We start from the raw sequence: 14,007 nt of genomic DNA, 5'->3' as shown, positions 1-14,007 counted from the left end.
TGATGATTGATAGTTATACTGCTTATAAATAATTTAAAACATTTTTTCATTATTTTGTAAAGGCAACGGTCTATTGAGAAACAGTGATTTAAGAGATAGAATATAGGTAAATTCATGTCTTAACGATCATATCTATTTGTTTCATATGAACACTTGGTTACCAGTTGAGACCAATCGATAACATACATTGCAATGAATGAATTAATTGTGGGTTCTTGTAGTACTAAATATTTTATGACTTTGCTTATTGTACGACTCTTCTCTTTGCAAGTCAACAAGGACTTCAATCGCTATTGTCCGTATTTCTTTCTGCTGCTTCGCGATATGCAATACATCTGACATTTCACATACAACGATACATTTCCTAATACCTTAACAATGTAATATAAGCGATATGTGACTTTTAAGCACAGATCTATAATAGATACATTGTGATATTTAAACTCGATTACTTTCGTAGCATTTTCAATGGCAGAAAGATTGTGTTTCCCTTGTAATTAATTTATTTACGAACTCAATGTCATGAACGCATGGGCTGCCATTTTAATTTGCAAAACGGATTACTCCTTTCGGGTTGTGAACAGGAACAGTGCACAGGACTGTCAGTAGTATTGTCGTGTGCTTTCAATATTTCTACAGCTTTAATGAAGATGTAAGAATGTTCTGAGAGATATATAATTTAGAATATTCTAGATAAACAAAGTTACAAAAAACACAAAACATGACACGTGTGAAAATAAACGTTTCGGGAACGCATTTTGAATTCGATCGTACGATTTTGGGGATAAGGGAATATGACACGCTCACGAAAATGTGCAAAGATGCTGAAAAAGAAGACAAGCCGTTGGATTTTTTCGTGGACAGACCTTCGGATTGCTTTGCCGCTGTTCTAAGTTACTATCAGACTGATGAATTGCACTTGCCAGCTTCAGTGTGCCCTAAAGCGTTCAGAAAAGAACTACGTTACTGGGGAGTAGCTGAGACGGATCTAGATAAGTGTTGTTTGTATAGGTAAGCATATGCGATTACTTGTGTATGTATTTCAATTCTTAAAATATTTATTACCGTTATTTAGTAGCTACAAAATATTTGACCTCCATGGTCGCTGATCCTGGCCGGTGTGGATTCGGAACCTCTCTTGATTTGCAGAATTGTACTTGTGAAGAAGCTATCCAGCTGCCTGGAAGATTGGTGGTTCCATCAAGGTGCACGTTTAAGCTAGAAACAATGACCAGAGGGGAATCATGGGTATTTCATCGCCATGAAAAGCTGCAAAAAGCGTCACATGACCTAAATAGTCTCAGTGTGACTCTAAATCAAACGACTAATAAGAACAAAAAAAAAAATACTATGTGATGCCAATTGACAGACTGAATGACTGAAGGACACAAAAGTGTTGATTATGCGGCATGGGGAATGTTGTAAGAGCTTTTTGACAACGCTAAATGATAAAAATTCAGGACCACAACATATATACATAACACATGTGTCTATAATTTAGTAAAATAGTGTAAAGAGTTGGTATTGTTAACAAATTGTTTAAAGAACCATACGCGGCTTGTGGAGGTTCTGTTTTTATGGAACGAGGCTTTCCTTTTTGGATTTTTATCCTTTTTCTTTTTTTCTTTTGTTTTGCTTTCCAGTAACATAGAACTTTTAACTGGTCACGAAAAGGAATAACTACATTAGGATATCAATACGTAGATATTTTGTTTTGAAGTACTTTTAACTTTTAACTTCTCCTTTGCGCTAGTATGAAACCTAAGAACCTTAAGAGGGAAAATATTTTAGAAGTAAAAAAGACGATTTTGTTTAAAGCCTTTGTACAATTTAAACCGTAATAGCCTCAAACTGGTAAGCAATGACATCAATTCATCCTTCACAGAGATATGGGCTATATATAATCAGTAAAATTAACACCCCGTGGAAGTTCTTTGACAGTGATAATAATGGTGTAAAATGACAAAGGTAATATTATTAAGTACCAAAAAATAATGATGCAATAGAATAAAGTTGATATTTTCAGTACCAAAAAATATTGATAAAAGTGAAGGCAACTATGAATTAAAACTTTTGCTATTGCCATGAGGTCAAATGGATTTTAAGAAGAAAAAAAATATTTTCAGGTACTATACATTTTTCGATGATTATGACACGCATGAAAAATTTCGCAAGGAAACTGCCATTCAGGACCTGAGAGATGGCCTGTCCATACCTATTTATACAGACAGCAAGGTTAGCAGGTTAAGGCGTAAGATATGGAAGGTGATTGATTTCAAGGAAAATACCGTTATAGCGAAGGTATTTCATTTTGTTTGTGTTTTGTTTTAGTGCCGATTTTCAACACTTTTTAGTTATGTAACGGCTAGCAGGTAACCTAAGAAAAGAGCCTTGATTCTGTACAAGAACTAACTTGTTCTCAGCAAGTAACGTACAACAGCTCCACTTGAATCAAAGGCGGAGGACGAATGACTTCAGACACAATGTATTTTATGAAATCCCCATGGAGAGCATACGCATCGAAAAGGGAATCGAACTCACGACCTTGCGGTCCGTAAATCTGTGTTCTTCATTTTTAGCTATTAAGTAAGTGGGCAAGCATTGTTTACAAATTAAATTGACTGATTTTAGAGCATGCAAAGGTACTTCATCACGAAAACTTTAAAGGATTATCGTATAACTGCTTCGTTACGATTTATGAATTTTAATATAAACATGCATATACACGTGAAGGATATTAAAATAATTCGATGAAAACAAATCATTAAAATAAAAACTATGTATGTGATTCGTGTATATTTAAAACTATTAACATACTCATTTTAAAATTGTGCGGCTACCAAAATAATACTTAATGGACTAAATCACACTTTTAGTGTTGTTTTTGTTACGAAAAAATGTTCATTTATTTAATTAAAAAACTTACTATAATAAAATAAAACTCTTATAAGGTTTTGTCTGTGCGCAATAATCTTGAAATAAGTTCTCCTTTTGTTAGTAATGGGATACATCATTCAAAGTAACCCTGTTTCCGAGGTATTAAAGCTAAGTTCAGAGAATAATCTATACACTCCCCTCTGTTTTTAAATTGCTAGGTTACACTATGACTTAAAAATTATCATGTACCCTTTTCACACAAATGTGGCGTTTAATTATCCGATTAATAACAGTATGATCAATTTAGCATTTTAAGAAAATGGCCAAGGAAAATCACTATAAAATGCTATCGGCTGGTAAATGTATGGTTACATATACCCATTGTTTTAACAGCTTAAATTAGTTCCCATATGATATAAGTTAATTTAATATATACAGCTAATCTTCTAAACAAAGTTTACTTGATCTTTTGTAGTCCGTTAAGCCTGTCTTATACATTTGATTTATAGTCGTACGTGGCTAATAAATCGATAATATAACTAAGCAATTATCGGTTATATCAAGTTCAGTAGATACTAATCAATAGTTGCTTTGAAGAACCTGTCAATATCAATAAATATTTGAAAATTTATAAAGTATATATTACGGTTGAAATGAAATTTCATAAATACGTAATTTTGTACTCGCATGTCAATGATTGTTATTGTAGGGATATGTCTCTAGATGATACCAACATTCGTTTTAAAAAAGGCAGCAACGTAAATCAAATTTTAAAATCATACATCAACAGTAATAGCAGTTTTATTTTTGACATTACGGAAACTAGAATTTTCCCTTTTTACACAGCATTTTTTTCATACTACTAACTTCGTAACAGCTGCTGTACATTTTCTACAGAATGCAGTGGTATTTGTAAAAAAAAAGTATCTAAACTTTATAAAGAGTCTGTGCTAAAACTGTGTTACAAAGTCATAACAAATTCACAACTTACATGAAATAAAGTTACCATATGATTATGACCATGCTGGTGTGAAGTTAGAACTTGTTTTAGTACTATGAACGTTGGTTTGAAGGAAATCAGATATTGCATTATTGCCACTGTTTATCATCAAACCATATTTTACAATCATGTGCTAATCGCCTTTTCTATTTCTTTTCAGATTTACCTTGCTCTAGTGTTCCTGATGGTTCTGTTGTGTATAGTGACACTAGCCTTCAGTACAGTGCCTTCCTTCCAGAGAAAAGTAAGTAAATGTGAGCTTTTGGAGTATCTTGACCACTCAGAACACGACTATGCGGAAAAGGCTAGGATAAAACTGGGAGATCCAGATTGTTCAGGAACTGTCTATGATGACATTTATGATTTAGAAGATGAATATCTTTATTGGGAAGAGGCAGAGGATATTTATGCCGACGGTAATTGGACAAAGAGTACAACAAACGTGAAACTGCCAGACTTGAGAGTGCGGTTGTTTGTTTTTGTAGTTCTAGAGATGATTATTGCTGCGTTCTTTACCATTGATCTGTTACTTCGACTGTCCACCTGTCCCTCTTTACTCAGATTCTTCCAATCCGTGATAAACATTTGCGACATTTTGGCAATTGCAGGATTTTACATACACATCGCTGTGATCAACATCCAGAAGGAGCATAAGTACCACATTAGCTGGATTCGGTTGATAAACTTTCTGCAAGTTTTCCGGGTCATTAGGCTTTTCCGCATTGTGAGAAACGTTCGTGCCAGTCGTGTACTTACATTTTCTCTACGTCAGAACGGCCGTGATATGACAATGCTTGTATTGTTGGTGATGATTGCAGTAACCTCGTCAGCAAGTCTTATTTACTTTATTGAAGACAGAGATGTCATAGAATCTATCCCTGTTGCTTGGTACTGGGCAATGATTACTTTGACAACAGTAGGATATGGCGATATTTCTCCTAAATCTTGGGCTGGTCGTCTTGTCGCGGCAATTATGGCAATCTGTGGAGTCTTACTTCTTGCCATTACACTGCCTATATTTGTTAATAACTTTCTTACTTTATACCAGTATTCCTGTCTTGATGAGACAATAGAAGAACATACAAAGAGAAGAATAAAGTTGAAGGGTGCAATTCATGCTACGGGTGTTGCTAATAAAATGACAGGAAACTCAGCTAATGTGCAGAACAACAACAAAGAAAATTACGACGAGTTGCCCGGGATAATATGTACAACACCATGTGAAGATTCTCGTGCAAGAAATAATGTGAGAGGAAGAAATGGAATCGAGACATCCAAATAAATCTGGTCGCAGTGTTGAAGCATTGTCAAAGGTTCCGTAAAAGTCTAGAAAATGCATACATTACGCATCGTGTAATATATGACCCAATTTTATATAATCATGTACCTTTCTCAAACTGTGATCGTTGTAATTCATTTAATAATATTTTTGTTTTTGAAAACGCCTCACTCAACGATGGACTATACATTGTCTATATACGCTTACGGCAGACCATGTATCTTGCGTAAAGAAACAGCTAATTAGTATCCGAATAGGCTTCGTGTATATAGCCTGCATTGAAAGTGTAACATATTCTTCTCCAGTTCACCTACTTACAACACAATTTTACCTATTATTATAGACCATTTGTTAAAACAATACACCTGTGAGAACTCTTCGCAGACTGTATTTTGACTGACGAGCATGATTATATCACCTTTTTCGTAAATAGAGTGATGCATCATGTTTTTAACCTTTACCCTGCTAAATTTCGAAAATGGACTGGTCCATCATTCAATTTAGGTAGTGCCACTTATTATTCAAAGGGGTGTTCACTGAAAATTTATTGACTGAATAGCGAACAGTGCAGACCATGATCAGACTGCACAGATATCCTGCCGCCGGCAGGCTAAAGGTTAACATTTTTGAATTTGGATTTGTTTAATAAACATATTGCTAACACATTAATATTTTTTTTGAGATAACACAATTTAAGCAGAATCTTTTTTTAAACATGTTAATGTACGAAAATGATTGTGAAAGGGAATAATTTACTCAAGTTTGTTCTTTCATTCTGTAAGTAAAAGTTACTGTTTTTGTGCGAACGTGTAAGATGTTTTGCTTTTCTTATTTTGTAAGATAGAAGAAACTTTTAAAATTATAATAAAATTGAATGGTGTTGGACGTATTATACTCGTATTTTTATTTTTGCCTAACACGTTGACGTGCTACTCATTGACAGTGAAGAAAATAAGACTTACCCTTTAGTTGAATACATGTTTATCAACATATTAAATACAAAAAGTGTAAACTCTAATATCTGATCATACTCAAAGTGCATTTTAGTTTCATTTACTCTGAAATCATTATTAAGTTACACAAAGTGAAATATGCCTTTGAAGAAATGACAAACACTGTACAAAGATCTTAAAGGGTCATATAAACACGCATCACATCAATATTGAACTTAATATAATAAGCAATCTCTCAATTATGGTTATGAAACTTAAGTTCCAATCTTTAGGTAGAATGATATCATTCTAACTATATTCTTAGACACGTTTGGGTAGAATCCTCCTTCTTTGCTTTAGGAAAATGTCTTTTCTCGTTTTTAAACAGACTGCACGAGGTCTCGATCTTTCTCCCGGGGTGAATTGATCAAGATCAATATACTTGTAATGCCAGCCCTTCTTTAGTAATTTATCTATTTATGAGTTGTATATATGTCTTGTACAACAGTAGTCCAAATAATAAGACGTTTCGGACAGCGTGATAACTTTTGACTGTCGCTGTCCCGTCACGTCCAAACTTACTCTGCATATTTCTGTTAGGAAATCCCTTATGAAATCCGTTGGGAATTTTTAAATAGCTGTGTTTACAACTATGTCAAGAAAAAATAAAAATGAGAGATAGTAAATCGAACATAAAATGTGCAAATATGTAAATCATTTTTTTTTATAGATTACTGACCGTTTCAAGGCGGTATTTACATTCCTCTCCTTTTACTATGAAAGAGGTTAGGTGCAAGTCATATTTTGGCCGTCCGTGGGCGGTGCCCCACTGTGTTGTTCTTTTTCGCTTGTGTGCATATGTGCGTGTATGTTTGTCTTGCCTACGTACGTGTTTGCGCTGTTACACTGGTTTGCAGTATAGGGAATCTGCGGTTTTTGAGCATGGCGTTCCCTGTAGAATATTCATCCTTGCTTTTTTTGCCGCTTTCTGCAAAAACCTCCAACCCTTTTATCTACCCCTTACCCATTTTTGTATTTTGAAAATAATTAAAATGTACTTTTTTATATATATATTAGATGCAACCTGCCGGTTGTATTTTTTCTGTTACAGTTTCTATTTGTTGCGGGCCTCCTTTGCGATGCATTGCTCTCTGGTTGTGTTTGGGGTGTTTAGTGTCTACGTGAAATCTGCCCTTACCTTTTATTTATTTATTTATTGCTTTTTCTATTCTTATTTTGTTATATAGAAGACAATCATAGTAAGACACAATATAATTTCAAGGTAATTGACGTACACATATAATACTCGAAAGTTTATTCAGCATCATATGTAGACGCTTTAGTCTGACAGCTTACAAAATGAGACTGACCATTATATTGAATACATTTTCATTCTTATCCATATATTAATTCAATCTTACTCAAAGTTGAGGTTTAGGTTTTACACGCTTGTTTTGTTTCTTTCTTCTTGTTTTATTTATATTGAATAATTCTTAATTTGTTCTTATGACATTAAAAGGAAACATGGCTTTGAATTTTCCCATTTGGATGGGGATGTACCTCAGGCTACATCTTATGGGGTATATATTTTGCAATTAATTTGGTTTGCCAGAGCGTGTAGTCATGTCAAGCATTTAAATGAACGTAATCAATATATTACAAGTAAACTTCTTCAGCAAGGCTACCGTTATTACAAATTGCGTAAATATTTTGCTAGATTTTACTATCGTAATTCTGATTTAGTTTTGAAATTCAATAGTAATTTAAAGACACTTCTGCGAGAAGGTATTTCTAAACCCGTTTTTTATGGGGATGTGGATGGGGACCAAACGCCGCTCTTCATGGAATTACACGCCTCAATACGTGTATCATTGAAGGTTCCATGTTCACCGCCGTTTGAATACATCTGCGGATGTCTCTAAATTGCTTTTTGTACTTTTAGCATGTGTAAATGTTGAGTTCTGCTCAACCCGGGAATAGAGGGCGTGGACGGTAGCATGCATTTCCACTACCGTCCATGAACAGGCTCAATCAAACCGAGCCTGCAACATTTTCGTTTTTGTCGTGTTGAGCGACCTGTGAAGTTTCCACTTTTCTCTATTTTACAAACTTCGTTAGATCTTGGGTCATGGTAATTTTCCAAATGTATTTGGTAAAATTATAAAACATTTCATTAAAAGAGGTTACGACCCAACTGTTTTGAGTCATACCGCATGTTTAGTGTTTAACCCGTTTACAGTTGGACACTACGCTTCCCTCTTGGATTGTGTCTGACGGAAGAGGGGGAGAACTCTATGATAAGCAGTTTTTGAATCCTACCAGGACTGAACTGTTTTGATATTTGTCTTCTGGCCTGTTTCGTCGGGCCCTTAAGGGTGTTTCTCTTGTTGCTCTGTCTTCTGAAAAGGCATTGAGTACATACAGTTTTGGTTCTGAAGGTTTGCTTTTTATATATTTATACACGAGCATTTTTGTGTTTTACATGCCATGCCTTTTTGTTTCCATTACGTGTGTTAGACATTCACCTGGAGGAAATTACTTTTATTTACACTGTCCCGTGTCTTTGGAACATGGTGGGGGTAAGAGTGATGTTGGGTGCGCACCATAAACCGGTTTAAGCTCTCCAGTGGTGTTTTACCACTGACCGTTCCAAGGCGGTGTCCCGCTGTTTTGTCCTCATGTGTTGGCTTTGTGTGTGTGCGCGTGTATGTGTTTGTGGTATGCACGTCTGCGTGCTGTAGGTTTCGTTTTGGGGAGGCTGCGTTTTTGGTACGTGGCATTCCCTGATTGATATTTGTCTTTGTTGTTTTTTTTGAAGATAATAAAATATCAGCCTTAAGAAACCATATAAACAAACATGATACCCATATTGAAATTAGAATAAGCAATCTCTCAATTATGGTTCAAATCTCAGGTTGAATGGTATCATCAGAAGTCTGTTCCTCACTCTGCACTTATACATCTTGGGGTATACCCCTCTTCTTTTGCTATAAGCAAATATAGTTTCTCGCTGACCTTTTTCTTGTGGTGTAGATTGATCAAGATCAATATTTTGTAATTCCTACCCTTCTTTAGTGTTTCTCCTAACGATTTGTATATATGTGACGTCTGTTACAACAGAAACTGTAGTTACAAAGTAGCATGTCGAATCTTTTTCACCGTAGATTTTGTGAAGCTGTAATTGTTTTGTGGTTTAGATGGCTGTTTGATATATATTTATTCTTTGATTTGATAAAAACAGGAAATGCGTTTTGAATTCACTGTAAATTGTTAATGTTGCTATTGAAACTTATTATTCCACTTCATATTCAACAAAGTGAGAACTTAACGTAAGTTTCAACAGACAACTTCATGCTATTGCAGACATCAAAACCCCATCGTTTGTTTAATATTTGTAACTGCATCCTAGTGTCCGTCTTTCACCTCTCACTATGGAACAATTTGCAGAACTTGCCAACATGATCATCTATTTGCGCATAGAAGTCGTGCATTGCATCAGGAAAGATTTGGAAACTTACACAAACGATAATTAACACAATAATCTTCCGACTGTTCTAGTTTCTGTCATGTATGGTTCAAATCTCAGGTTGAAAGGTATCGTCAGAAGTCTGTTCCTCACTCTGCACTTATACACCTTGGGGTATACCCCTCTTCTTTTGCTATAAGCAAATATAGTTTCTCGCTGATAGTCGCATGAAGTCAGATCAGTATCACTTTAACGCATTTAACAGTGATTAAAGTCTGTTTTACCGTTATCATTCCGGGCCGCGAAATTGCAAAAATATCATTGATTTTTGAAGGGTGAAGTTTTGTTTCTCGAGAATGAAATCTTTAAAGCGGTCGTTTCTATCGAAAACAAGTCTGGTAGAATATTCTAAAAATACGGAAATGAACTCATATTCGTAACAGGAAACCCTCCACCTGTACGATGCAGTGTTGTGATAAGGCTAAGTATATCTTAACTCTAAACTTCAGGTATTATAGGGAATTTCAATTTAAACAGTTTTTAAAATAACGGATACTGTAACTATGATCTATTATTCATTCTTTCAACTATTTTAGTTTTGTGCTGTGTTGCATAGCTTTTAAATAATGTATTGAATTTGAATGGAATTTTTATCTATTTATCCTTTATTACTGTCCGTAAGTTTTAACCTGGCACTCGTAAATATTCCGTATGTTTCCGTAAATAATATTTTGGTGTCCGAACCAAACAAACGATTTAACTATTTAAGAACTATTAAATACCTTATCAAGTTGCTTGTGCAAATATAGCTGTGCGGTTAAAAGCTTTCAGCTACAAGTCGCGGAAACGTGGGCTCGAGCCCTTGTCTGATTATATGCAATGTAACTCTCGCATTAAGTTAGAATGTCAGACACGAAAAAATAGTATTTGTAATTTTACATAGGCTTATCCAATCTAATATTTTGCAAATGTTCTTCAAAAACACTTACTCCCTCAGTTGATCGGCATTTAGAGGCAAAATGCCCACTGACAGCTACTATTTTAAACAGACAATTAAAAAAGTCATGCATCCAGCCAGACACATGTAAAACAACACAGGTTTCACAAAAAGCATTGTATTGCTTGACTTTGCACAAATTTTATTATTGTAAACATTACCCTTTTTATCCAGTCAGCAAACGCCCCCTTGACTCTTACTTTACCCATATTTCAACCAATCCGAAGCCGTGTCTCAATTATAGCACCTGGCCTAAATGGTGTTAGGTATATCGGGATATTACTACAGCATTTGTGGCAATGAGGATGAACAGCAAGTTGCCCATCGTTTTACAGCATAACTGTTAGTTATCTTCGTACAGAAGTCAGTTCTTATATACCAAATCCTCTTTAGTGCTACAAATGTTTAAGTTGGACACAACGAAACGAACTGTAAAGGCGAATATATCTGCCGAAAGAGTGGTTAAAATGGCCATTCTAATGAGCATGACTCCTGCAGTCGTCCATTACATTGTGTGAATTGCAGCGAGCCACTGTTAGACATAGAAGATGGAAAAAGAGGCACTCCATGTCAAATTCACGCATGACGTAGGACTTCAAGAAGCTAGACAAATTATCAATACTAAATTTACACGTCCATTACTTACAATATCTTATTCGTCAATAACAAAATCTAACACCAGCAAAGGACACAGTTTATTGAAGCGTCTACACAAACAAATTCTGTTCTTGTCCCTGACATTTTAAGTGAAAAGCCAACAATTGCAATTAAACCTACACAGCAGCACAATTCGTCCGCAAGACCAAAACTGCCACCAGTAGTACAAAATGTACCAAAGAATCAAAACACGACGTAGTCAAAGTCTTAGAGGATGTCAAACCCTAGATTACATGGGGCAAGTCAAACATCAAAAACAAAGTAAAGCTATCACTTAAAGCTGACACACTACATTGCGATTTGACGCACATATGATTGCATAATTGTGTGGACTGTATGTATATAGTATAGTAACAAGAAACGAAGTCCCATAACTCTGCAGAATTTTTTTCTGAAAGAACCTAACACGCACCATACACAACTAGGGTTGGTACTGGTCACTAGTGTGAGGGTTCATTAAATTGCATGCAAGAGTTTTTAGGAGATTAGGCGCGCCTAACATTCACCATGCAAAACTATGGTTGGTACTGATCACTTGTGTGACGTTTCATTAAAGTTGTATGCAAGGGTTGAAAACCACCAATAACTATACAAAGCCATAGCATTTTACTTTAACTATAAAGTTTTTTTGGTCATAATTATACTTCCTGTACAGCGCTATAAATGTAAACTCTACCATATTTCTGATAAACTATATTACAAAAAGTAGGCCTCTGAGATACTCCAAGATAGCTGGACCTTGTTCATAGAAATGGAAATTTTAAATGAACTACCAAGATCAAGCGAGGATCTGCACTAGCTTCGCAATACAATTAAAGAACTGTTATAATAGCTAAAGCCACATACATGTATTAACTAGCACTTTACGCTGGGCGTGAATTAGGTTATGCCAGATCAAACTATTGAAACAAACCACATACTATTAGATTGGTTGTTGTGCTAATATTCACACTTCCATACAGTAACTGTAGCTGATACTGTTACAACTGCAAGTGCTACAGATAAATACAAACTGTCAAAACATATAGTTGTACATTGCGTTATGGAGACACAATATTACAGCAAAGTGTATCTGTACAGCATTCGCTATCATTTTTTATTACTGGGCTATTTTAATGAGACATTTCTAGTCCAAGAAAGAGCAAATAGTCATACTGCATCAGGAAATTGTACTCTCAGAGTTTGTGTTAAGATGTCCATCATTTGAATTTAAATATTTTTCAGAACATCCTCGGCCTTCAGTCTATGGAATGATTGTTCATGGACTTCAATAGCCTGACAGATCAACACTTTGATAAAGCATGGTACGACTGATTTCCCCATTAAAAGGATATACACTTTTGTGTTGTTCGAAACTATATTATAAAAAGAATTAGAAATCGCATTTTGACACTGACATGAGTGCAAAGCATCATCTGTTTGATTCAACACTTTCTTCCTGTTATCAGACAGGAGTGTTTGAGGTGAAGTATGTTCTGTGCAATCCTTATTATATTTATGCTGCCCAGATGTTCCTGCCTGGGTGCAGTGGTCAGTCTGTGAATGTGTGTTGTGAAATGCCAATTAGCTGAGGTTCTGCAGTTTCAAAACTGCAAAATTTACTGATATTATTTTATCAATGATTGTTGTCAAAATATGTACAATGATTTACAGAAGCACTACTTGTTCTTAAAGCTACTGCCTCACTGCAAACGTTATTCGGACACTATATACTCAATTACCATGGTATTCTAGTTTTTAAAACTTTTAAATGGAATTGCAATTCCAAGAATGAAGTGGTCACTGTAAAATGTAGGTATCATGTCTACAATTATTCCATCCGAGGGGTGGACGGATAGCTCAATGGTTTGCACACTGGCCTTCCAATCCTGAGGTCGGAGGTTCGATCCCCGGCAACTACTCGGGAATTTTCAGAAACGCTTTTCAGTGTTTCCCACCCAACTAGAGGTGTACTGGTCAGGAACCAAGGCAATCCTTGCGTGTATCAATGCTATACACTGGGCACGTTAAAGAACCAGACTGTCTATTCGAAACGAGCTAGGCTAAGTTAGCCGGACAAGCCTGTATCTGGAGCCCGCCCGCTTAGCTCAGTAGGTAAGAGCGTTGGTCTACGGACCGCGGGGTCGCGAGTTCGATCCTCGGGCGGGGCGTATGTTCTCCGTGACTATTTGATAAACGACATTGTGTCTGAAATCATTAGTCCTCCACCTCTGATAATTCATGCGGGGAAGTTGGCAGTTACTTGCGGAGAACAGGTTTGTACTGGTACAGGATCCAGGAACACTGGTTAGGTTAACTGCCCGCCGTTACATGACTGAAATACTGTTGAAAAACGGCGTTAAACCCAAAACAAACAAACAAACAAACAAACAAGCCTGTATCTTATTTCTGATCTCTCTGTCGTGGGGGCTTTGTCTCACTCTGTCCCTCTGGTCAGATCGTTCTGTGTCTGTACTAGTAGAGGATGAATTATGCGCCCTGTGTGGCTGCATTTAAACTATGTAAAGCGCCTCTGAACGTGAAATTGATCATGAAAAGGGCGCTATATAAATCTGGTATAATAATAATAAAAAAATACACATAAATGTTATCGAGAAGACCTCCTTTCCTATGAGTGGGTGTTTGGAAACAGTAACGAAAGCCATAGTATTGTGACAGATAGTTGAGTTGATGTGTACTGGTAGTGTTGTTGTTGAAGGTGTCAATGTTGAAGTCTCCAGTAACTACAGCTGGTAATCCCTAGGATAACCTGTTGATGAGTTGTTCACGTCTGGACAAGAAAAGTGGAACTGGGGTTCG

The 14,007-nt window shown here is 35.9% G+C and overlaps 1 protein-coding gene across 1 annotated transcript; it reads left to right on the top strand.

Moving 5' to 3' along the window:
* The first annotated feature begins 303 nt into the window (after positions 1-303).
* LOC123528038 (potassium voltage-gated channel subfamily B member 2-like) lies at positions 304-6,189 on the top strand. Its single transcript, XM_045307781.2, has 3 exons — positions 304-1,011; positions 2,127-2,301; positions 4,038-6,189. Exons 1-3 carry the CDS (start codon positions 722-724, stop codon positions 5,157-5,159), a joined length of 1,587 nt encoding a protein of 528 aa, XP_045163716.2. The 5' UTR covers positions 304-721; the 3' UTR covers positions 5,160-6,189.
* Positions 6,190-14,007: the final 7,818 nt, after the last annotated feature.

Source organism: Mercenaria mercenaria, chromosome 14 (genome assembly GCF_021730395.1).
Source record: "Mercenaria mercenaria strain notata chromosome 14, MADL_Memer_1, whole genome shotgun sequence".
Classification (NCBI taxonomy): Eukaryota; Metazoa; Mollusca; class Bivalvia; order Venerida; family Veneridae; genus Mercenaria; species Mercenaria mercenaria.
This window is presented reverse-complemented; position numbering and strand designations above follow the sequence as displayed.